General features: G+C 35.0%; 1 protein-coding gene across 3 annotated transcripts in view; it reads right to left on the reverse strand.

The window, feature by feature from the left end:
• Positions 1 to 1,670: 1,670 nt before the first annotated feature.
• AFTPH (aftiphilin) overlaps positions 1,671 to 26,949 on the reverse strand; it is a 64,510-nt gene continuing 39,231 nt past the window's right edge. Inside the window, exons 3-10 of one of the 3 annotated variants that reach the window (XM_069495153.1) lie at positions 25,412 to 25,563; positions 23,386 to 23,512; positions 22,964 to 23,020; positions 20,875 to 20,997; positions 15,808 to 15,868; positions 14,171 to 14,344; positions 9,822 to 9,945; positions 1,717 to 2,794 (exon numbers count right to left, since the gene is read on the reverse strand). In XM_069495153.1, coding sequence (XP_069351254.1) covers positions 2,650 to 2,794; positions 9,822 to 9,945; positions 14,171 to 14,344; positions 15,808 to 15,868; positions 20,875 to 20,997; positions 22,964 to 23,020; positions 23,386 to 23,512; positions 25,412 to 25,563 — 963 coding nt within the window. In that variant the 3' untranslated portion in view covers positions 1,717 to 2,649. Of the gene's footprint in view, positions 2,795 to 9,821; positions 9,946 to 14,170; positions 14,345 to 15,807; positions 15,869 to 20,874; positions 20,998 to 22,963; positions 23,021 to 23,385; positions 23,513 to 25,411; positions 25,564 to 26,949 lie in introns of all 3 variants that reach the window. The other 2 variants (XM_069495154.1, XR_011236222.1) reach the window with 2 other exon arrangements.

Consider the following 26,949-nt stretch of genomic DNA (forward strand, 5'->3'; position numbering starts at 1 on the left):
GTTTCTCTATAAAAAAATGACTCATAAAAATAGTAGTGATGTGACTCAACTTAGGAAAGTTTTCTCCTATACTTCCCAGTCTGGCTTGGATTAACTGGGGAGTTGTGTATGGCTGTTGGGACTTGGCCACCATGTGGCATGACACTCTGGGGATGAGTGAGCTGGTTTTAAGGTGTAAAGGACACAAAGCTGATTGTTAAACCAGTGTATGATTTGGCCCACTGGGGCTCCTACTCTTTAGTTTCTTCCCCTCCCAACTCTGCACGGTCTTCCTGGTTAACTTTGAGAAAGGTGGGTGGGAAGCTGCTGCCAGAGCAGTTGATAACCAAGACCAGCTTGCAGGTGACAGGCTTGCCCTTAGCTAAGATCCCAGGGAGATTCTCAGGGTTCTTCCCACCAGCCACAGCTATTGCTTTCTGGTAATAATTCGAACATGGTCAGGTGCAAAGCTGACAATATTTGGTCCTCAGTACTGGAGCACTGCCTTTAACCTATGACAATACAATATTACTGTACCTGTTGTGATTAAAACATCAAAGACCAATATGACAAACAAAAGGGAAGTCTGGTTTACCTAAAAGTGGTTATAAGATGAAACATCCATTCTGAGTCATTAAAACAAGGCCACTCCCACGAAGAGGGCCCACTTGATCATTTTAAAATAAAATTTCTGCATTATTATTTAAAGTGATCCCTTCTTCTATGACTGCTGCCCGAATCTGCTGGGCCCCAAGGAGCCTTCGGAGTGCTCACCAATGCCATGCTCTGACTGCCACTTACTGACCCTTCATGTGACAGTGTCTTATATCCAATATTATATCAACCCCCAGAGGTAGGATCATTCCCATTTTTATAGATAATTCAGGCTCAGAAGTTGATTAACTTTCTCATAACAACACAGCTAATAAGCAGGCTCCGAACTAGTGTTGGTACATTTAGTTGTAATGTTCTTTCTACAGAAGCAGCCCTTTAAGCAATTACTGAAACATGCAAAGTTCTCCTGAGGAATATTTTGAGTTATCTTCTTCTGTTCAAAAGGTTCACTGGGCCCTGGGAATTTGTGACTATTTTGAAGGAAAGACTCCCCTGAAAAAGACCAAAAAAAAAAAAAAATTTAGGAAAATGGCAGGGGATTGACTGGATAAGCATCTGGTCACTCCGGGCCATACTTCTATTGCACTCAGGCAAGCGTTCTAGTAGCCCACCTCTGTTGATGGAGGTGCAAACGAGTTCCATGGAACAGCCCCTAGTAGAGGAGGTGGACTATCGTCAGGCTGCCTGCCTATTCCTTAGGAAGTATGTCATGATTTTTGTTGAAGCGGTATCTAATATTTAAAATTACTTTTTAGAAATTTTCTGCTCACCTTCATCTAATGCTTATATTTCCTTGGAAAGAAAGAAATTCCCTACAAATCCCTATTTAACCTTGCTGATATTCTGATGAAGATACGTTATAATGAATCATGGGAATTTCTTTTATGATCTCACGTTCTATATAAAGACAGCTCAGCCACTAAAAGGTACTGATCCAACTCTTCTGGATCAGATTCTAATTCTTCCTGGTTTCAACAAAATAATAGAAGCCCTACCAAATGATTTCCTAATACTGAATAAAACTTCACATCCGAACTCATTACATTTTTCCTTAGATACAAAGACACCAGGCTAAATTTCTTTTAAATTATTTTATTTTTGTGTAAGCTAAAAGGAAATTTACACACTGAAATCTCAAAAGACCTTGGGCATGCACATTAACCTTGTTAGAGGTTCTTCTACATGTCTCTCTTTTTTCCATAGGAATTTCCCCAAACATTTAAAACCCATAGTTTTCACTGTATATACAGCCTAAACCATAGCAATCTATGATTATGTCATTTTACACTGTGCAAAATCCTCAAAAAATAGTGGTACAATAAAACAAAAAAATCAGTAACAAGTAAATTTCATTGTAAGACATTCATATAATTTGGTCCTTCTCCAAATCAAACTGATTTAAAACAGACACAATCTCTTTGAACCCCTCCAATCAAGTTCTGACAATGATCCATACCCTATAACAAAAGAGCAATCGATGAAGTACCTTGCTAAAGGTCAAACAGCACTATGCCAGATTGAAAAGATTAAAAAAGAGCCCAAAAATGTTAACAAAAGCCAGATCTGAAACAAACCCATCACACACAAAATTTAAAAAACTTAAACAAGGGTGCTGGAACTTATTTATGATAGCAAAAGTAATTCAACATATGGTATGAAAAATTAAGAGGACATTCAATGCAATCTGAAAAGACTGAAGGGGATTTCACAGACAGTGGAGATTTGAGTTTTTTTCTTTTTTTATTTCAAAAGTTTTGTAAGAAGGACACCACCAGTGTATTTCACAAAGACATAAATGTATACACCCCAGCAACACAAAAAGAATAAATCTTCAAAAATGTTCACCCCCGATTATTTACATTTTTCTAATATAAATTTAGGACTTCAGTATGTAAATAAATATACATTACTATGTATACCTTTCTAGTGCGGCTTACCAACACATCAGCTGAATTTGATTTTTTTTTTTTTTAATTAGAGCAGGTATGCTTTTGATGGTACGGAAGGGATGGAGGAAAGGAAAAGCAATTGAAACTGTCCAATTCACATCAGTCATCAGTCTGCTTTTTCTTGGGAGCTTGTGGAAGGTGTTAACGTGGCTGGGAACATCAACACCTTGGCATGCATGAACGTTAAGTCAGGAAGGCTAGCGATCACCTTGATGGCTTCTTCACTCAAGTGCTCTTCTCTTTTCGGTTTCCTATTGACAAAAAAGAGGAGTGTGTTAATGTGACTTTGAGGTAGATCAAATAGGAGAAAAGCCACTCTCAAGGTAGGCAGCAATCTGTGGGGACTTGTGTATTTTTTCCTTTGCTAGTTCCTGAATCTTGTAATACTTCTGTGTAGTATGCTTTCTATGCCAGATGCCAAATCTCTTACGAAGAGCAACACATGGCCTATTTATGTATGTTTATTAAAGCTAGGAGTGTAAATACAGATATTCACAGGTACACCTGTGTACCTTATGCACTTCCCTAGCCTTAAGGCTAGAGGCATCTACCCAGGCTTAATTTTAAAATGTTACCAAGCAGAAATATAATGCCAAAGCCCTAATAACACTCCGCCCAACTGGATTTCCCCCCTTCCCCTTGTGAAACTACCAAAATTACCTCAACATAAAACAAAATATGTCTGGGGGGGGGAGGCTTTATAAGTCATTTTAACCTCAGGCTTTCTTTATCCCCAATGGGGAATTCCAGGAGAGAAAGAGCAAAAACACCCCTCTCAGCCCCACTGGGATGCAGACAACAGGTCCAAAAGCAGCAGCACTAGGGCTGGTTGCTGGTGTTGGGCAGGAAGGAACTCTGGAGAAGGAAATCTCTAAATTCTATGGGTATTGCAGATGAAATGTATTTTATTACATTGGCTCCTGATATGAGAAATAAGTAGTTTGGTGCCTAGCACAGATATGAAAAATTCCTAGTGACCCAGGTTTTCTCAGCAGGTGAGCTGGAGAAAATGCCAAATGAGCCTCAAATGTGGCTCAAATTGAGCACAGGACTGCAATCCAAACTGAATTTTTTTCCAGGGTGTAAAATATATTGAAGGAATAGTTACAGTCATATAGATTATTAATTTTAGACCAAAGATCATTTAAAATTGTTCACTATAAAAAAGCCAATTCTCTTTTATAGTACAGAATAGTTGGTACTCTGTTAGATGTCACACAAGTTATTCTTCCACCTAAATGTTTCCTTTGCCCTTGGGATGAGGAGCAGGAACTCAGCAGCAAGAAAGGAGGGATAGATGCAGGCTTTTATATTACGCCTAGACTTCTCCGTTGTTAACACTTTTGAATCCAAGCTGAAATCAAAAGATTTTATAGAATGAATAAAAATCCAACAGACTTTTAGAACCAAAGTTCTTCAACAGGAAAACAGCTTTAGACCTATCAGCAGATCAGCCAACACTGAATTCAGTTCTAAGATTTATCAGAAGATGGCCGGGCGCGGTGGCTCACGCCTGTAATCCTAGCACTCTGGGAGGCCGAGGCGGGTGGATTGCTCGAGGTCAGGAGTTCGAGACCAGCCTGAGCAAGAGTGAGACCCCGTCTCTACTAAAAATAGAAAGAAATTATATGGACAACTAAAATATATATATACAAAAAATTAGCCCGGGCATGGTGGTGCATGCCTGTAGTCCCAGCTACTCGGAAGGCTGAGGCAGTAGGATCGCTTAAGCCCAGGAGTTTGAGGTTGCTGTGAGCTAGACTGACGCCACGGCACTCACTCTAGCCCGGGCAACAGAGTGAGACCCTGTCTCAAAAAAAAAAAAAGAAAAGATTTATCAGAAGAATGAAATAGAAATCCAAACTTTTTTTCTGATTAAAACCTACATTTTTAATTGCACTTAAATGGTGGCAAAACTATTAGGTGGATGTTTGATGGGAAATTGGATATCTACATCATTCCAAAGTAAAACCAGATAAATGACTTTCTAGTCTTGAAGTGAAAAACTGGAACTGTATAATGGAAAAAGCTGACTTCTCACCTATGGCCAGTCTTACCTTCACTAACGGAATCAACCAGATGTTATGGATCTTCTGATGCGATATTAACATCTATGATATATTTTAGCTAAAATGTTTACTCTGATTTCAGCAAGCCTTTAGATATAATTTCCAGTTTACAGGAAATTAGAGAAATAGAGAACATTGTAGATACTACTTGAAGGAGGCAAACAAATCTATAACATTTTAGGACATTCTACAGGACAACTAGACTGGTCTTTGTTTTAAAAAGCTAGTGTTTATTAAACCCAGAAAACAAAAGGTTTGGTGGAGATATGCTAGGTTAAAAGGTATTTAGGAGCCTTAATAGCTACATATAATATAGTCTTGGACTGAATATTGGTTTGTACAAAGCCAAGAGAAAGGACATTGTTGGAGAAATCTGAATACAGCCTGGGTAGTAGATGAAATGAAAACTTCCTGAAATTGACGGATGGAGATCACTGACTAAAAGAGTAGGCTCAATTCAGTATGGACTATAAAATCTCATTTTTGGTTTTAAAAAAACCATACATGTATATTTGCATAGGAAAAGATCTGAAAGAATATGTGCTAATGAATTATAGTGATCTGAATGGTAAGAATGTGATACTTCCATTTAAAATCTTGTATTTTCTAATTCTCTACAATATACCTTACTGCTTCTGCAATGATAAAAGGTTATTTAAAACAATAACAAAATTGCACCTAAATGGACTTCCTCTGCCTTGGAGTGCAGTTTAGGTATGGGAAAAGAGAGCAAGGAAGGAGTTTTTATCCAAAAAACAGTGAAGATTATTCTAGGGTTTTTACCAACTGCCTTATTTCGGAGGCACTACCTAGGGTCAATATGAAGTTGTATTTTAAAATAAAAATGAGTTTACATAGTTTACAGTTTGTGCATTTATCTGTATTCATTGTGCTTTGATGTGAGCTAGTCTTCTTAGAATATAAGTAAGCACTTGAGAATTTAAAGTAAAAAGTTATATCATGATCTTTTCTCAAAGACAAAGGCAGTGACCTAATTTTGATCTACATTCTAAGAAAGATTTTTCCTTTTTGTCAATGCAATACAATGGAGAGTCCAGAAATTAACATTTGTTTGTTAGTTTTTGTTTCTGATGAGCATGCCAAGACCTTTCAATGGGAGAAAGAACAGTCTTTTCAACAAACAGTGCTGGGACAACTGGATATCTACCTGCAAAAGAATGAGTGTGGACCCCTACCTCATACCATGTAGAAAATTAATTCAAAATGGATCAAAACCTTAATGTAAGAGTTTAAACTATCCAACTCTTAGAAGAAAATCTAGGTATAAATCTTTGTGACCCTGAAGTAGGCAATGGTTTCTTAGATATGACACCTAAATTACATGTAACAAAAGAAAAAATAGATCTATATAAATTAGATTTCATCAAAATTAAAAGCTTTTGTGCTTCAAAGGATACTATCAAGAAAGTGAAAAGACAAATCACAGAATAGGAGAAAATATTTGCAAATTATATATTTGATAAAGGTCTAGTATCTAGAATAAAGAAATCTTACAACTCAGCAATAAAAGACAAATTATCTAATTAAACAATAGGCAAAAGATATGAATAGACATTTCTCCAAAGAAGATATACAAATGGTCACTAAGCACATGAAAAGATGCTCAAGATTATTAGCTATCAGGAAAATTCACTGTCATTTTGATTTGCATTTCCCTACCCACTGGGATGGCTATTAACCAAAAAGACAATAACAAGTGTTGGTAAGAATATGGAAAAATTGGAATGCTCATACATCATTGATGGGAATGTAAAATGGTGCCATTGCTTTGGAAAAGTTTGGCAGTTCCTCAAGAAGTTAAACATAGAGTTACCATACGACCCAGCAATTCCACTCCCAAGAGAATTGAGAACATTTATCCACATAAAAACTTTGTACACAAATGTTCATAGCAACATTAATCAAAAGTCAAAATGACCCAAATTATGCAACGATTAATGGATAAGCAAAATGTGTTATTTCCACAAAATGAAGTATTATGTAGCCAAAAAAAGGAATTAAATACTGGTACATGCTACAACATGGACGAACTTGAAAACATAACACTAAGTGAAAGACGCCAGACACAAAAGGCTGCAGGATTGTAGGATTCCATTCATATGGAATAACCCAAATAGGCAAATGCATGGAGACAGAAAACAGATTAGTGGTTGCCAGGGAAAGGAAGGGATAGGAGGTGACTACTAATGGGGTACAGGGTTTCTCTCTGTGGTGATAAAAATGTTCTGGAATTAGTGATGATGGTTGTACAATCTTGTAAATATACTAAAACCAGTGAATTGTACACTTGAAGGGTGAATTTTATGACACAGGAATTATCTCAATAGAAAGGCCAAAAAAACCCTCTATTCCTTTTGGCACTAGTTCTTTGGCCTTTAATAAACTTCAGTTAGAGGTCTGAGGCTACTACAAGCTGCCCACCCACTGATTTACATTGGGAAGTTACTTTTTCTCCATATTAGTAAAGGTAAGCAAGAAGATGAAACTATTTTAAAACTAAGAACTTGCATTTCTTTAAAAAACTCAAAGTGAGAAGTCACTTTCACAACCTGTGTATTGGAAGAGAATCCTGTAAGTTCCCTTACATATTCAAAGGCATTTAGAAAACAGTACTGATTGTTGTTTGTTCCACCTCAAATTTCCTCTACCTTGACCACTGTTTCTTAACCCCTTCTTACCCTACAGTCCATCACAATGCTAGGCTATTTCACTCTATCGTTTGCATATTGTTAACAGCCAAGAACATTTTGCTTAGCTTTACTTTCTGCAGTTTGCTCAAAACAAAAAAATGAAACAAAACCTAAAAACAACCAAAACATTAGAAATGCTTTCTGAAGTTGTACATGGCGCCCATTTGTCTTTTCTCTGTACAGTTGAGAATCACTCATTGTGACATTTCACAGTATTTTAAGACTTTAAATACTAATTGTAAGACTCGTGGATATTTGCACTTTTTACCATTTTCAAATAACACTCATTTCCCAAAACAAAGTACAAAGTTGGCAACTTGTTCTCCTTTCCATTTATTTTGTTTTAAATATGATGATGGACAGATACAAGAGAGTAACTTAATATAGCTATGACATTGGCTCCAGGATAGACATTATAGTTTTAATTCATTCCCTAATAGTATAGAACAAGGGAAAAAATGAAAATAACTTCTTAAAGCAATAGAGGTTGGAAGAGTTCCCTAGTGCACAGCATGTTTCAAGGATGAGTTAAAAAATTAGGACAGCAGGCAAATTAACAATGTGGTTTAGAGCTCCTCCTAATGGCACAAAGTGAATTCTCAACATTGGGACTTTAAGCCTCCACTACAGTTCTTCGGTTAGGTCAGTGAAACTGTAGGGGAGAAAAGGTGAGGAAACAGTATGGTTGTCCCAGAAAGGATTGTCCTAAAAATAGCAGGGGAAAGCCCAAACAATAAAAGCATCAGTTTTCTTTTTTTAAAAGTCAAATATGCATTAGCTTTTAGTTAACATATGTAGAAAAAAATAGATGACAAATATGTATGAGAAGAGTTTCAATTTATTTGGAAAGAAAATAGAAAGCAAGAAAAAATCCACAACAGCTACATTTACAAGTAGGTTCATTTAATAGGCAGCTTTGGCAGTGGCAGGTAGCATACTACAATGGCACGGGACAATGAAAACAATGGGCAGAATCTGTGGACCAATAAGGATGTGCACACTACAAATCCATTCTAGGGAAAAGTTAACAATTATAAAATGAATAGATTTTCATAATTATAAATATTGATAATACCTGTTGAATGATATAAGCACACAAAGTTTAAAACACAATGTGATTATTCAAGCTAAAGTTTTAAGACAGATAAAAATTCATTAAAAGGCCGAGCATGATGGCTCATGCCTATAATCCTAGCACTCTGGGAGGCAGAGGCAGGAGGATTGCTTGAGCCCTGGAGTTCGAGACTAGCCTGCGCAAAAGAGAAACCCCATCTCTACCAAAAAGAAAAGAGAGGAAAAAAAAACAAACAAACAAAAAAAAACACCCAGCTGGGTGTTGCAGCATGCGCCTGTAGTCCCAGCTACCCAGGAAGCTGAGGCAGAAGGATCCCTTAGAGCCCAGGAGTTGGAGGTTGCAGTGAGCTACAGTGGTGCCACTGCACTCTACCCAGGGCAGCAGAGTGAGCCTCTGTCTCAACAAAAATGAACAAGGCAACTGAACACCCTCCTTCACAACCCCCCACCCCTTAAAATAATTGATTTAAAATAAATTATTTATAGGAGAAAAGTATTTCTTTAAATGGATATTTTTCTATAGAAGAATTGATTTTAAAGATAAATCTGAAATTAACATGATTAACTGGTTACTTATTGAGGAGAAAGAGCTATAATATTTCTCTCAAAGTGGGTAACTAATAGGTAATATTACCACTTTAAAATGCTGATGAATCACGGCTTTGGGACAGCAGAGTTGGCATGCCAATCAGCCAGTATTTGCTCTTGCACTAGTGACTTCCTGGTTTATAACGATTACCTTTCTGTTAGGAACTGGATGAGTCTTATGGTTAACATGTCAAAGCAATGGATTATACCGGTGCTTAATTATGTAAATCTAAATGTTTTCCTGCCCAAGTGGCTTCCTCCTCTCTGGTTCCAACACTGGGAGATAATAACTGCTTTTCTTTAAGCCATTCCTCTGAAAGGGGTCCTAGAAAGCTTGGTAAAGCAAGGCTTCACGTCCCAAATCAGAGGTCCACATCAGCAAAAATTCCCAAAGTGATGCCTATTTCCTACTCAGTCGTAGCCTGGAAGCACAAAGATTAGCCTGGGTAACTCTAAGAGTATGAAACTGGGTTCCCAAAGATGATCTCAGTAATTATGAAGAGAAAGGGGGAGTATTTCTGCAATGGCTTTATGATCACAGATCACAATATTTAATCAGAATTATTCTCTACAAAGTCGGGGAAAAAAAAAAAAGAAAACCGCATCTGTCAGCCCTTTCCAGTCTCTTATGAAATAGCTCTGCTCTAATAAAGTTCATAATTAAACATAATTTGGCACTATTTTCTGGGCTTAGGCATCTATCTGGCTTTTATAAATAAATACAAAGTGAATTTTAATACAATATATTGAAATACTGCCAACTTATGTGCTTTTTCCCTTTGGGCTGTTTTAACTTGGAATTCAAAATTACAGTACAATTAACACTAGCTGTTTACCTGGTAGATGTGCTTGTCTTCTCTACTGTGGACATGAGTCTCGCAAATGCATCAGTCACTTTGAGGCTTGAGGTGGAGATTTCCAGCTTAGAAGTTGTTAACTCATACAACTCTGGATCCACACCTTATAGTATAAAACAATAGTCAGTGATGGCAAGCTACAAAAATGGGCTACCCAATTAGCCACAATCCAAGATGCAAAAGGCAATGTTCTATAAACATCTGAGTCTTTTTTTTTTTTTTTTTAGACTAGTCAAGTGCAGTAGTGAGAAGGGGGGAAAGTAGTAGAACAAGGAGTTCAATCTGTAACTGACTGTGAACAATCAACTGAGGTAACTCACTAGCTTCGGACCAGCCAACATCTGAGTCTTTTACAAGCACAATATAGCCTTAGAACACTGTAAATATTGCATTTATTTTTTAATTATAAGCTCTACTTCTTAGAGTTTTTATAAAACAGGAAAATGCTTTTAAAATTCTACTTTGGAATAAATATATCCTTAATTAATCTAACATTTATGTAGCAGATGCTAACCAAATACTTCTAAAATTTATATCTGCTATAGAAAACTCCAATTTTGGATTAATTTGTGATAGAAAAGTTATCAATGTTTTATAATTAGAATGAACATAATTTACATATAATATCCCTAATTTTTAAACTGATTAATCTCATTTTTTGAACTTTCCCTCTTCCCCCACCTCCCTGACCATTTTTTTCCATTATTTTCTTCCACAGCAAAAGATGTGGAAGCTAATATAAAGTCTCAAATGTGGTATATGATTTGGTTAGTTTAAACACATTATGACTATCTAAGGACATGAACTATTACTCAAAGCATCAAATTATTACTAATTGGCAGGGCGCAGTGGCTCACGCCTGTAATCCTAGCACTCTGGGAGGCCGACGTGGGTGGATCGCTCAAGGTCAGGAGTTCGAGACTAGCCTGAGCAAGAGCAAGACCCCATCTCTACTAAAAATAGAAAGAAATTATCTGGCCAACTAAAAAATATATATAGAAAAAATTAGCCAGGCATGGTGGCGCATGCCTGTAGTCCCAGCTACTTGGGAGGCTGAGGCAGTAGGATCGTTTAAGCCCAGGAGTTTGAGGTTGCTGTGAGCTAGGCTGACACCACGGCACTCACTCTAGCCCGGGCAACAAAGCGAGACTCTGTCTCAAAAAAAAAAAAAAAAAAATTATTACTAGTCGTAAACATATACCACGTTGTTCTTTTCTTCAGGTAAGAGGTGGGGAGGGTAAAATATTTTCAGAAAAAGTAAATAAAAACACTACTTTCAGACAAAGTGAAAATTCTTGTCTCCAGGGTTAATTATATTTCTATAGTCCCGCATCTGAATAATCTGGTAGCCAATAGTTCAAATATCTTGTTAGAGTAAGATACTAAGATTTTTTAAAAGTTTCTAATCCTATATTCGCCTTGAGAAAATTACTAGAAAAAAGTTCATGAGCTTTAGGATATAATAGCAAAGGACTATAAGGAAGAATATCTTATAGCTTCTTTACTTTTTATTTATTTCTTTAAAAAAAAAAAGCTCTGCAAAATCAGCAGATAGTTTATATATAAATGAGTATATTTACATTAACAAGTTTCCTCCTTTTAGGGTATTTCAAGGTTAATAAGAAAAATCAGAAACTGACTTGCATTGCCAATTTTGCATATGTAACCATAGATCTCAGATGTTTACAGAAATCAAACAAGCAAAAGCGGCTTCCATAGTTACGAAGTCCAACAAGGGAGGAAGGCTATAGAAAATGTATGTTGACTCTCCCAAGTTCTTAGTATTTCATTAAGGTACAGTTTTAAAATATACTTAAAAAGGACTTTTCTTTGTAGTTCTATAACAAAAATATGAGTTACAATTAAAATGTAAAAAATTGTAGATGTTTGTAAAGGGACCAAACAAGCCCAAGGTACTTCCCTCCTCCACTGTTAAAGATTAGATTCCAAGCAACCACAACATTTAAGTGGATGTCTAATGTATAAGGCAGAATAAACAACTGTATTCTGACTGGCAACAGGAAAGTGCTAGTAAAAACTTAGTTAGGTTTATAAAATTCTGGCCACTTGGCTGTCAAACAGTAAAGTGGCAGATTAAAAAAAAACAACAACAAAAAAATCATATTCCCCTAGCCCCAAACAACTACCACTACACCAAAAAACCCCAAAACTATGGTTAAATTTTTCAAAAACAAGACTACTACTTACTATACACTAATAATTGAAGAGTAATTTTTTTAATGGAAGATTTGTGTTTTTTTTTTATAGGACCTTAATGAGGCATAGGTTAGTTACATAATTAAAGCTAGCCAACCAAGTTCTATGCCAACCTCCTAAGTCTCACACACAAAATAATTAAATAACCGCAAGCTAAGACAAAATGACTTTCCCAGAAACAAGTCAGAAAAAGTGCAAGCAAGTGGTGAAATGGAATACTAAGGAAGGTGTTGATACCTGTAGCTTGATGGTAAGTTTTAACAAAACCCAATAGCAATAAAAAGAAGCCAAAGCAAATATATAGTAATCAAATTTATATAGCAGCTAGAGCATATTAATGAAAATATTGAACAAAAATATTTAAAAGGTTCCAAAGTAATGAGAACTGCATTTGACCATGCTGATTTCACTTCCATTACAGCTCTAAGCTTCTGAAACCGCTTGCTCTTCTTGCAGCTGTGTACACTGAGCCTGATTATCAGGTCATTTCTGTACTTCTTTATATAGCCAGGTTATTTGTGCTCCTATGGATGGTTTTTAAATGAGTTTGAAATGTAACCAAAAATTAAATTTAAACCATATTTTTAGGCATCCAAAAGAAAAACAGTGACCTCATTTAAATTATAATACAGTTTATGACAAAACAAAGCTGAGCACAAACTTAAAATGAGAGCTTGATAATTAATTCTCGGGAATACAGTAGTAAGGAAAAGTGATATATATGTATTTGGTTATCTGTCCCCACACCCAATTAAGTATTATAAAATGTCAGACACCTAATTAGCTCACCTAGGTCATTCCATAGAGCAAATGTATTTAGAAGTAATTTAAGTATTAATAAATAGTAAAATATTTTGACATCAAAACCAGACACAGGTTGGCCTTTCATACGCTTGCAAAATCTTGAAAACAATGAAAATGGTAACCAGGGGCTTAGATTTGAGTAATCTAGTCATTCTATACCAAATGACCTTGGAACTTCCTTGCAGCAGAATCAGATCTCAAGAAAGGCATCCTGGGTCCCAGGCTTAGCCTTAGCTGACTCTGTTAGTCTCCCCCATCCATATCCCATCCCAGCTCCTAAATTGTTGGAAGTGGGTGGCAGCGTTATCTACTAGAATAGAACAAAACCAGCAAATTCTAAGGAATCGGGCTGGTTGTGAAACTCGCCATTGGTGGGGACAGAAAGGGATCCTCACTATGCATTCTGGGCATTAGCATCTATATAGCACCCCAACAGCTGTCTGGTGACCAATGGGGATGATTACCAGATCACAAGTTAGGATGACAGGGACTCATTAAAATCATATTAAATAAAATGTAAACATAAAAATGTCATTATAATTTTAATCTTTTATTTAGTTAGAAAATGACAAAGCACATTAGTCCTTTGGTCAGTGAACTGAACTTTCGCAGGACTGAACGTTAATTAACAGGCACTCCAGTAACTTTTAATGTCTAGCTTTTAGTATCTCACAGCAATTATTTTCTATCATTAACTTTTGTAACATTTTTTTCCATGGAAAACTAACAGTATACTTTTTATTTAAGAGCTACATAAAAACAGTAATAGTTCTATGTGGGACTATATAGCTAAGTGCTAGACTCCAACATTTTGGAACCTAATTATATATTTAGCAGCACTAATAAACAACTAATTGAATGCTAGAATTTGTAAAGGTTATATATCATTACAGGCACTATAATGTAAAGTCATCTTTGTGTACTAAAATATTCTTATATCTCTAAACTTTGTTTTCAAATGGCTTTATAGAGTATGCTTTAAAAAATAAGCATATAAAAATCACACTTTCCACTTAGAGGGAAAAAAACCAAACCCTGCCTTTGTCTAAGGACATTAGGGATATTTTATTCTTAGAAACTACTTTCTGCTTTAAATATTACACTCTGAGAAAATTTCCTTGAAATACATTTCACATAAGTCATTTTTTGTAGTTAGATACTAGAAAATAACAACAGATAGATGAAAGAAAAATATTAAAAAGACATTATAGAGAATACAATCTGTTTCCTTGTTTATAGGAAAGTCAAGCAATGTGGTCATGCTTTTAGTAAATAAACTAGAATTGTGGTTTTAACACTCTGCTGACCTGGGATTGTGGTGCTGCTGCTAGAGCTACTGTCATCCACGGGCCCAAAGAAATCAAGGTTCAGAAGAGTGGAACCTCCACTAGCTTGAAATTCAGTGACCGTGTTGGTAGGCAGCCACACAGAAGGTAAGCCAAGGGAGGAGGGGTTATGTGTAAAAAGGGGTAAGACACACACTTGAACATGCAGGTTATAATTAGTAATCATTGCACATTTTAAAAATCAACATTAAAACAATGTGTACAGTATTAGTTTTTCATTACTAAGGACATTTCTAAAGTAACAATTTAGTTCAATGTACATTTCCTCATGTACAATGTAAAGAATGTAACACTTAGTAAGGTTTTAGTTAGGAGTTCAGTTTCTTCAATCAAAACTGGAAGCCATACCAGAAAGACCAAAAGGAAAGTGTACCCGTTAAAGGGAAACAATACTTTAATCTCAACCCAACATTAAATCACTGTACATGCCCAAACCAATTCTTCACATTAGTAATGTTGGTTTCTCATTAATGATTTAAAAAAAAAAAAAAAAAAAGTAAGTTGTCAGTTTGGGGACACGCACCAATACGTTAACTTTGTTTAAAATAAAATAACATAATAAAGAATGTCATAGCTGCCCTACCCTGATGTGCAACCTCAAAGCTGTACTGTTCCCCTTTAACTCTGAAACAGTAATCAGAAATAGTATACATTTTTAAAGAAGTTGTTTGTTAATAAAAAGCACGATGATTTGACTGAAGACACCAGACAACAGCAAAAGGTGCATCCAGGCTTTCCTTCAGCACTATGTTATTCAATTGGATGCTTTCCAGATATCCCAGGACCCCCACTATAAGGAAAAGCTAAGAGTGTTTTAGACAATAGCAATGACAATTGCCATTTAGATGATGACAGGTGTTTTAGACAATGGCTCAAACAACTTAAGCATGAGGAGTAAGAGCAATTATATCTTAGGATCCACTTAAAACTTGTGGTGTCAACATGAGAAACTAGCATTGCGTATTATTTATTTTAAAGACTCCACATTACTGGAATAAGCTATTCCTGTTTCAGGATTTTCTTTTAAAGCCTTAAGTTAAACCAGTTATTTCTGGAACTGCCTATCAGCATTTGGAGATAAGTTTTAGAAAAGGATCACGAAAGTCATTCATTTTCTGTTTGCATATAAGTGCTCTATAAAATATTATTAAATCTAAAAACTACTGAGTCAATAAATATGAATCTATCTGCACATTGTTTTTGGTTAAATAGTTGTGCTTTGTGCTTCGAAGCAGCCTCTAATCACAAGACTTTGCATCCAAGAAAATCCCATAAATTAAAACTTCCAGGAAAAAATTGGTCCTAGCTAAAATATCATTTAAACTACCTAGATATTTGTAAAAAATAAACAAGCTTATTTTTGACTTAAGATAAAGAAACTAAAATTTTACCTAGCTACTACTACCTATATTTGGACATTATAGTAACAGCTGGTTTCTTGAGCAATTACTATTCAGAAAGAAAGCCTGAATTTCCAAAGATAAGAATAAGAAGTTATGTTCAAACAAAAAAAGGAAATCAGCAGAGAGAAGTTTGTCTGAACTTTGTAGCTTTCTTAACTCTAGCTCTGGTGCTAGAGGCTCTACGGAGAGACGTACCATCTAAAGGGTTAGTAAGGCCACTGCTACTCCAGTCAAACTGGACGGGTGGTAGAGACTCCTAGAGTTGAAAACCAAAAAATCAAAATTAATCAGTACAGGTTGTAGCAACTTAAAGAATCCTTTATAAAAAAAAAAAGAAAAGAAAAAGAAAAACTATTATAGCAAGACCATTAGGCAACAAAGTACCTAAAGACAAAACTGGGATACTTTACAATTTCAGAAGGTTACATGCAAATATTAACACAAACTGAAATTGCAAAATTTACAAATAGTACAGCTTATTGACATTAGAAAAGTTCTACCTAAGAAATGGAATTATCTTTACATTTTCAAACAAATTTATGAACTGATTCCATGTCAAGATTTCAATCTATTCTCAAATCAAGATTTAAACTGTTGGCTTGATCACAATTAAAATACTTAAAAACTTTACTGACTTTTTCCACTGAAGTGACTAAATTTATTTTAAATCACTAGCCACTTAAAATTTCTTAACAGATAATATAATGTAACAGAGAAGGTACCATACCGAAAGTGGGGAGATCTGGGTTATTCAAGACAGAATAACCACTAAGTAACTAGTAATATAACCTTTTACAGTTTAGTTAATTTAGCTGGACTCCTTACAAATAAAATGCAAAAGTTCAAATCCAAGGTTTCTGGTTCTTTATAATTTTTCAAATTTTGGAGGAAATATTGGGCCAATAAATGGGACCTACTTTTTTAAAGTGTTGATTGCAAATATTTTAATCAACTTCTCTAATTTAGAAATTACTTATCAGATATCAGAATTTAATTTTTGCATGTCAGTCTTATACAGGAGGCCCCATGCTAATCTTCTCTGTTGTGCCGATTTTAGTACATGTGCTGCCAAAGCAAGCGCAAGATCTATTTTGTAAAATAATACACAAAAAAGGATACTCAGAACTGATTCGACTATTCTAGATTTTTAAATTTCACAGTGCCAATCATATAAAGATAAAATAAATATAACATGGAAAGCACACAAAAACATTTTAAAAATGAGAATTCACACTTCATTTTAAGAATATTCTTACAAGAAAAAGTGTTGGGTTTTTTCCCTCTTGTTTTGGGGGTGGTATTGAAATAATTGTGTTTGATGAGACTTTTAATATCAACATGTTATTGTCCTTCTTTGGTATTGCTCACCATTGTGCTTTATTGTAAGGTAGGCACTATTGAAACTTTTTTTTTCTGGGTAGGCAGAGTAATTATTCCCTATAGGATGGGAGCATGGATTGGTTATTTTTGAAAGTCTAGTCCCATGATTTTATAACACTCTGGATAATTGGGATACCAATGATAGGCAAATTAATGTAAGTATTTAGTCTCTAGAAATCAGGCCCGGCCCAGCACAGAGGTTGTGACAGGGTAGGTATAAACCAAATAAAATGCTACTATTAGTTAGCAGGAGCCAGGGGTAAGGGATGGCTGGGTGGTGACTATTAGGGGTGTTCTTTGTGGTGATGGAAGAGTTCTGTGTCTTGATTGTGGTGGTTACATGAATCTACCCATGTGATAAAATGATATAGAACTGTATACACATATTATACCAATGTCATACTGCTGGTTTTTATATTGTACTCCAATATGTAAGATGTAACCATAGGGGAAACGTCTCTGTACTAGCTCTGCAATTTCCTCTGAACATATAATATTGCAGATGAAAGTTAAAAAAATGCTAGTGAAAACCTAGTTACAACCCACCTGCATGACTAATAAACATTTAGAAAAGATCTTCTTTAGCTGATCTCAGAAACAAACAAAAAGCTCTAAGCAGTCCAACAGATTGAACTTACTCTGCTTCTAGATCACTGACACCTGAATGGATGGACAAAATCTAGGTTTATGCAATAACAAAATTTCTGGATAAATGGAGCAAGTTTTTTCATTAACATGTCTATTTCAATGATGTCAAGTAGCTGGGTGCTTAGAAATATTTCAGTGATGTGCTGAAATTTTGGCTTCTTGTATAGGTGCATGGTATTTTGAAGACACAGCCAAAATTATAATGAGGTGTTAAGCATGAATGAGTCAACATTTAGTGGAAATGAAGAAGAAAAGCAGCAAAAAAAGGCTAACCAATGAAATTCACAAGTATGGTAACTCAAAGAGAAAGCACTAGAATGAAGCAACTTGAAGCAATGTGGTATCAATGATTACTGCAGAAACAAAAGCACTAAGGGGACAAGATCAAAACAAAAAGAACAAAAACATGGAGACTGGAGACAACAGACTCCAATTCTAGTCCTAGCTGTACCACTGATTTTGGGTAAGTCACTTAGCCCTTCCAAATATGTCATCTTACAAAAAGGGAGCATGGTATTAAATAATCATTTTTTCTTCAAGCTCTAAAATTCTGATTCACAACTAAAATAGTCACATAAAGAAAAGAAGTTGCTAGTGGTGACTAGGTAGATAACTGCTAGTCAGAGAGTTGACTCTACTCAGCACTGAATAAAGTGTGGTTAAAGTACTGATCTTATTAAGGTGGAGTCAGTAATAGCACCATGAATGGTGTGACTGAAATTCAATGGATAAAAGTAAAACAAGAAGAACACACAAATGGTATCATTACTGTTCTTTTACCCTTAAGATGACGTTTCAGGTAAAAGTATCTTAGAAAAAAGATCATTATGTTATTAAATTTCTAAATAAGAGATGCAATGGTTGTAATATTAATGAGTATAAACCAATTTGGAAGAAAAACAAAACAAACTCAATGGGTACCCAAACTGGGATAGAACAGATAGATCCAAAAGCATACATTCATAATGGGAATTACACAACTGTGCTAAGTTTGATAACTATTGTTTAATGATGTCAAAAACAAACCTAAGAAGAAGGTTTGGATGTTTTTTGGAAAAAACAACAAGGTATTGAACAAGGTCTTTCCTGACACAATTTGCTAAGCTTCTAGCACTAAAGGATATGGCTGTTTCTTCTGTAAAATATGGCTAGTGAGAAGATATAACAGTATTACTGCATGGCCAACAAATAAGATTATACATAATATTGTCCTTTGCCATATATATGGCATGAAAAAGAATAATGGTAAGAAATATCATTTTATATAAGGAGAATCTTTACATTTCAGATGTTTGCTAAGTATTTTAACCTAAGTCAGAGGTATGGAGCTAAGCAAGGATCATACAATTCCGTGATGGAGGTCAGGCATCTCAGTACAAAATTCTAAATTAACACATGTTTTTTATTAGGTCATCTGGACTACTCTACTTTTAGTCAAGTCCATAATGAAATTAGAAAGATGATAAGCTATGCAGTATGACTAGAATGAAATACATTATAGGACTGAATCAGCTAGGGACAAAAATGACAGGCAACAGCTAACTCTGATAAAATAAGCAATAGTTTATGGGGTTGTAACATGTGGAAGTGGTTGGATGGAGGAGGAAGAGAAGGAGGCGGCAAGCCGAACTAGCAACAAATGGTAACAGTAAGAACAGCTCCATTTTCAGTAATGTACCAAGCAGTTACTCAAATACTTTCTTATTCCTACAGTGTTAGGTATTAGGAATGTAGACTGAGGCAGAAGTGAAAATGTACACATAGATAGGGCAGGCCTGGGAAAGCAGCTGACTGCCAGAGGGTGTATATCTGGGCAATGAAAGGAGGGTAACTAAGGACAGAGTCTACCTGCTGAGACATCTTGCCCAGGCTACTTTGTCTGCAGCCCAACCATCAAGGCCAGGCATTGTATACCTCAGGCCTTCTTACCCACTAATTCAGTGCCAGTAACAAGCTGGCTTCAAAGTGATATTTAAGCTATGCTCAAGTATAAACCATAGTGGTACACAGAATTAATATTAGATGTTTCCTGAAACACACCTGAAAGGGTAGGACCGATGCTTTACACATTATTTTCTAAAGTATGTTCTTCAAAACACTAGTTCTACGGGTGTTACAACTCCCCGGTCCTCTGGTCCCCACAGAAAAAGGTCCTGTGGCCAAGTAAATTTGGAAATGAATTAAAATTAAATAGGGTTATTTACCTTAGGACTCTTCAGAGTCCTTAATGTGTGTTGTGAATCTCTAACAGTGGTTATGGGGATATGATATGAAGTATTTCTCAAAATTTACCCTGGGACCTTTTAGTGTCCAATAGAATACATATTTTGGGAAAGGCTGTTCAAACATACATTTTTGTGTTAGATACAACTGAAAATGATATTTAAGGTTAAGAAATGACAAACATGGCAAGAATATGTTTTAGAAATGGTAATGTTCACTTAAAAATACTAATCTTCTTAAAAAAACACATTTAACTAGCACTGAGTCAGTTTCTAACTTTATGTGGAAAGAGTAAGCAAACCAAAATGGCCCATTTCCTCCAGATAAAAGGTGAGAGGGAAGACTTTATATTAAACATATTGGACTGAAAAACATATTTATACTTAAATATGCCAAGGAGTTAAAGGATAAGAAAGGTAAGACAGCCTTTCCCCCCCCCAATCCATAGGCTGTTTTGTTAAAGGTCACATCATTTTCAAATTAAATAAGTTTTTTACTCAAACTCTCAAAAACAACAGTTTTCAAGGCAACAAACACATCTAACTTTCATGGCTTTATAAAATTTCACAGGATTTCAGGAAAAACATGCAATAGCAGACTTAAAGAGTTGGTATAAACGTAGTGTTTCCCATCTTGTTGAAAACCCAGCACTTACCAGATTTATGACAATAATTATGATCAAACAATGTTCAATGTTCAAACTGCAAAGGGGTTTAGAGATAACTGCTGCGAACTCTTCATTTTATAGGTCAAGAGAGTAAGGCCTGGACAGGTTTAAGAACTTACTTTTATAATCACCCAGTTCTCAAATTGTGCTTTCTCTTTTTGAAAATTAATTTGTTCATTATATTCCAAGAGATGTTCATTAACAACCAAAATCCTGTCCATCATCAAATCAAGTTTTAAAAATGTTTTAAAAACTAAAAGTTATATACACAGGAAAAAAATAGTATGTGTGGATGTATGTGTACAAACATATAATCACATCTATATACAGATGGATATTTTTACCTGGAATTGATCAGATGTACATGGGTTCATTTCTGGTGATATGGTGGCTGTCTGACCGATGGAAGCAATTTTTTCTGCAGCAGATAGTGGTTTCAATGGTTCCTTCGTGGGTTCTAACATACCCTGAAAAAGGTATATTGGCTATTAATTGGGGCGGGACGAGGGGAGGACAGAGATCAATCCATAAACTTTATAAAGGAACTATTCTTAATTTTATTTACTTTAGAAAAAAAAAAAAAGAGAGAGACAAGGTCTCACTATGTTGCCCAAGGTAGCACTGAACTCCTGGGCTCATGGGCTCCTCCCCACTCAGCCTCTTGAGTAGCTGGGACCCACCCGCCTATTCTTAAATTTTATTTACAGAAAATCTTATAGCACTACAATGGGAAACATTTCACAATAATACGTTTAGAATCAAAAGTTTCTGAAGCAAGAGCCTGTATTTTCAATCAGATGTTTTAAAGTACATAGTTATTACTGTCACACGAAAGCATAAGCACAACTTGGGATGGGGGTCCGGGGGAACACGACAATTTATCACATCCAAGCCCTAAGATTTGAGGATTAAATTCTTAACAATAGTACACATGAAAGGCTTTCATCTAGCAGCGAGAAAAATGAAAATAAGTTCAATACCGTATGTTGTATTACTACTATACAGGCTCACTAGTGTGCCCTTATGCAAGGAGACAAAACATTTGGTGAACGATTACTGTCTCAGCCAAGTTTTCTAATTTGAACTGTCAAACTGGTGCTTCTCAAAATTGTGGTCTCCAAACAGCAGCTTCAGCATCACCTTGTCAGATGTGCAAATTCTCAAGCCCTACCCTAGACTTACTGAATAAGAAACTCTGGGGATGTTGCTTAGCAATCGGTGTTTTAACAAGTTTTCCAAGTGATTCCGACGTACATTAAAGTTTGAGAGCCAGGGACTTAAATGATCATTTCAGGTATTCCTCCAGATGAGATCAAAAGATTACTGAACATCTCATATGTATAAAGCACCATGGGAAAAATTCAGGTGTAATTACAATTTGATATTAAAAAGAATTAAGTTTCTAAATGAAAGACATCACAAAGATGGAGGGGAGTTACATTTATATTCACTAAATAAACTGTGATATTAAAGCTTATAGAAATAGTAAAATTATTACTAAAGAAATGTTCTGGATTATACTGTATTTACCTATAACAAAAAAGAGTATAGGAATCATCCAGGTGTTTTTAAAGTGTGAGACAACCATTTATAAAAGGAGCAGAAACTGATTTTTAAAGAAAGCATAGAAAATTCCACAAAATGTTCCAATTCAAAATCAATAATTAGTGCTTATTCACGGAAAAAGTTTGTAGATTTAAAAAAAAGATCAAGTTCCACAGCAAATTCACTTTCACATGCATATAACGGGTTGTAAAATTTAAATTCTATACTAAGGATTCTTTTGTTATTTTTTTTTTCCTTCGTAAACATAGTATTTTTTCCTTATTTTCAAGTTATTGGTTATATTTTTAGTTTGATAGGACATTTTTATTCACCAATAACTCAAAGACACACCAAAAAACACAAACATCAAACTTTAAAATGTGACTGAGTCTTGATAAGGAACAGACTGAAAATGCCTCAGTTTTCCGGGACTACCTGGCATATCTGAAAAAACAAAATTCAACAAATTTAAAACATTAATGGAAGAACTATGGACCAATATGAGTCCTAGCTCATTTTCATTTACTATAATTTGGTATTTCCAAGCTTTTATATACATCCATAGCCTCAATATTCTATTACTTATAATTTATTTTAATCCAGTTATTAATTTTATCTAAAAGTTTAGAAAAGACAATCCTCCAAAGGTGCATTTTACAAAGAGTTATACACACATTACTAAGATAAAAAGTTTTAATCTAAAATAAAACAGTATCTGTAATTAATGGAATATAAAAAAAATTCCTGAAATCAAGACTTGAAGGGATTTATGAGCTCAAAAAAGGTATTATATTTATACCCTTAAGATTCCATGTCATGCTATGTAAGATGATTTTACAGAATAAATTCAGTAATGATAAATACATGCAGAGACATTTTTGTACTTACCAATCCTGCTGCATACATGGGCACTATAACAGGCTGCTTCTTATTGCCCGTAAAGAGCTACACACATGTTGGAGAGAAAGAACGTATATTTAGAGAATGATCTGTCATACAATGAAATAGTCTCCAAAATATATCTGCATTACTTTATTACATATATCATAAATGGTAAAGAAATTGTTTAATTGCCCATATTGTATTATATTTTTAATCTCCTAGTCCATTTCCTTCATTTTATAGTTAAGAAAAAACACTAAAACAAGAAATATCAATTGGGAAGTCAGCATATTCAAAATAAATATTTAAACCAATTAACATTTATTTTTCTGAGTAACTAGCTTAACACAGCTTGAACAGAACTGTAACAGAACTTAAAAACACCCATAGGTTGAATAAAGGATTTTTCAAAGTACTAACAAACTCACAATGTTTCTGGTGTCTATTCCCAAAGAGCACAAAAGCTTCTTGTTGCTATGGGAGCCGCCCCACTGATATCTCAAGCCATGTGCATCATGGATATCCTGTAGCTCGGTCCACACATCCAGCAGTTCCCTGTAAAGGCCATGATGAAGCCACCAACAGTAGTTACTTAACAGCTCTTACCATGAATTCTATTTATAATATGACATATATTCCAATTAATCTTATGTCTAACATGAGTAGATAATTATTATCTGAATGAAATCCAGATCACTTACGGTCATTAGAAAAGGAACTAAGTTAAACTCATATGAAACAATGTCAGTAATCAAGCGGAAATTTAGCCTGTGTGTTATTCTCATCTTATAAATCAAAAAAATTCAAAAGAAGAAATCACTCAACTACCATCTTAATAAAGCTATTTAATATTTGTTTTCTCCTTGAGTCTTAATCAACACACACACTTACAGCATATATATTATTTTGTATTCTTTTTTCAGATTTTAAGCATCGCCTAGTTAACATATGTATCTCTTTCAATGGTTGTGTAATGTTCTGTTAGGTCCACGCACCATCATTTATTTAGCCACAATCCCACAGTTCTAAATAAATTATTATTGTTTGGCTCCTATTATTAGTAAGGCAATGAATGTCTTCCTGTATTTAATTGTGTTGTTGTATAGTTCTATTATTTCCTTAGAACAGATCATGTGGAGACAGATTACTGGATCCAAGAGTATGAACTATCTGTATAACTACCATATTTTTAAAGAAACCACATCTAAACAGTTTTAAGGTGGCAAACTGTAAACCTTTTTGTTCCCTTCTCATCTCAGAAATCGCCCAAAACAAAAATCAAGAAGCAAAACCAGAATCTCCATCTTCAATGAAATTAAGGGATACTTAAAACCTTGTACCACAAATATTGAGGTCACAAAGAGGGACGAAGAAGTAGTAGCTGACTTATTAGCTAAATGGAAGAAGAGACCTGGACAAGGAGAGAAGGCTTTCAGAGGTGGAGATTAATAAAACGCAAAAGAACAGCCACAGATTATGAGTAACTTTGAAATTAAAATCAGAAAATCAATCTATACCCCCCAAAATCTAATCTAATTAATAGGAGTTCCAGAAAGAGAAAACAGAGACAATGGAGGGAAGGTAACTATCAAGGTAATAATACAAGAGAAATGCCCAATACTGAAGAACTGAAGAACAGACGCCTCCAGATTGAATGGTCCTACCTAGTGGTCAGTCCAATGAATGAAAAAAGATTTTTCCAATGAATGGAAAAAGATATTTCATTGTGAAGTTTCAGAATATCAGCAAAAAAGAGATCTTAAACTATAAATTTAATGTGAAAGTAGAATAAAAAAAAATTTACCTCCCATGTATCTTTTTTTCTCAGTAGGCTATTAGAGGATACGCTCTAACAAAATGGGATCCAAGTGAAAGGAAGTCCCAAAACAACATAAGCGTAAGAGGCCTAGACTGAAACCATTCTAGACGAGAATAGGACTAAGGTCGGGGGAGGTTTCCAGGAAAAAAATGGGAAGGACAGTCTTGATGGGCTTGACCACAAGGAAAATAGTGGTAGCAGGCTGTTGGAAGGTAGGGAAAGACTCAGTAAATGAAAAAGAAGGTCAATTATTAAGTCCAGGGAAAAGTTGTACTAGAAAGAAAAGAGTGGCTTAGAAGTGAACAATATGTATATGATTACAAAAATGAAAAATAACAAAACCAAAAACTGATATAAGTATATTGGGAAGATGAAGGGTGGAGAATAGCAGAAGTAAAATCTAAATTCTGATTTATCATTCTAGGAAGTCAAAAAAATATATATAACATTGACTAGAATATTGATTTGAAATATCAAAAGAAATAGTTCAAAAGGGAGTTTAAGTGTTTTAGCACAATGATTAAACTTTTAACACAATGATGTTTTTGAATCTTAATGTTTTAAGATAAACTTATAAATAGAACAGGTGAAACTAACAAAAACACACTGCTATCTGAAAACTGTCTAGTACTTACCCATTTTCAGGTAAGGCCTCTCTTGTTTTTACTGGCAAGGTGCTTGTTTCCAGCAAGTGCTTCAGGGAAGTAACTTCCTCTTCAGCATCAGGGACAAATACGGAAGGAAAACATGCTTCGAAAATTCGCTCCAGGCGGTTTAGTAAAGCTGTCTGCATCAAAACATCCCCCAAAAGTTTATTTTCATTGCATTTTAATAATCTCATAGTTTTATCACTAACACAAACACATACCCTGTCCACTACTGTAAAAGAGGGAGAGAAACCACTACTAAGGTACAAAAAACACTAAATGAAAGGAACGTAACTAGTCATAGAAAAATAGTTCTAAATGATTACTTTAAATAACCATGGTGATGATACAGTAGGTGACAAGTAACTACACACTAAATACCATACCTGGTACTTTACATGCATTATCTTACTTAATCCATTACAAAATTCTACAAAGAAGATATCATTGCCCAATTGTATAGTGAGAAAGCAATCTCAACGTTTGAATAATCTGCCCAAAGCAAGAACAAAACCCAACAAAAAACCAGACAGCATTCATATTTCTTCCATCACACTGGAATGTTTCTTACCACCACTCATGTACTCTAGATTTAGTAACAATGATATTGGATGCCTGTGACAAGTATTATGCTATTATAGCTGAACAGAACCCTCCTCTTGGACATAAACACTTGAATTTTGAAAGCATTTTTGAAATATTTTTGCTGCTAATAGTACAAACCAAAGTAGGAATGAAAATCTCAATTTTTACTGATAAGAAATTTGACAGCTCATTTCTCATTTTGCTTATCTATTATCTTCTAGAAATTCCATTTCTCTACTTTTCTTTGTAGCATGTATGTGTGTCTTTGAATAGAACACCACCTTCCCTCCAAGTAAAGCCTCCATATTCCCTAGAGTATTTTCACCAAGAACAAACAGATACATTTCTTGGTACTTTTATTAATTAAAACTTGTTGGATTTAGATTAACTTACATTTTTTCTGGGTACCATTAGGTTTATCATACATGTGCAACCTACAATAACATTTATTTCCATTTTCCTAGCTGCATTTCAGATACGTGTAAGATACTTTTCAACTCAGCCCAATTTACTATTTAAACATCAAGTAGGAATACAAATTGTTAGTAAGTTAAAGCCTGTTGGAAGATTAAATGTACCATTGAATCGATACCGAGTGTATAAGAAAAACGCCACATCATGGCAATACTTCCTGCCAAGTAAAAAAAAAAAAACAAGTTAACCCTTGATTTCTGTTGTATAGTATAGTCAGCAACCAGAAAAATGGAAAACAAGAGGAATATTTTCACAAACATTTTCCAAACCAAAATCTTTTGGAAGCTGTACCAGAACAAAAAACTTAAAACTGCATAATTAGTCTCAGGGTACTCTTCTGCTACCTCTACAACAGTTACTCTAACACCATCATTATATTCATCTATGTGATGTGGGAAAAGGTTCTCACTGTCAATTATGAACCCCAAAGTAAAGGGTAGACTCAAGATCCCAAGGCTTGTGAAACC

This window comes from Eulemur rufifrons, chromosome 19 (genome assembly GCF_041146395.1).
Source record: "Eulemur rufifrons isolate Redbay chromosome 19, OSU_ERuf_1, whole genome shotgun sequence".
NCBI lineage: Eukaryota > Metazoa > Chordata > Mammalia > Primates > Lemuridae > Eulemur > Eulemur rufifrons.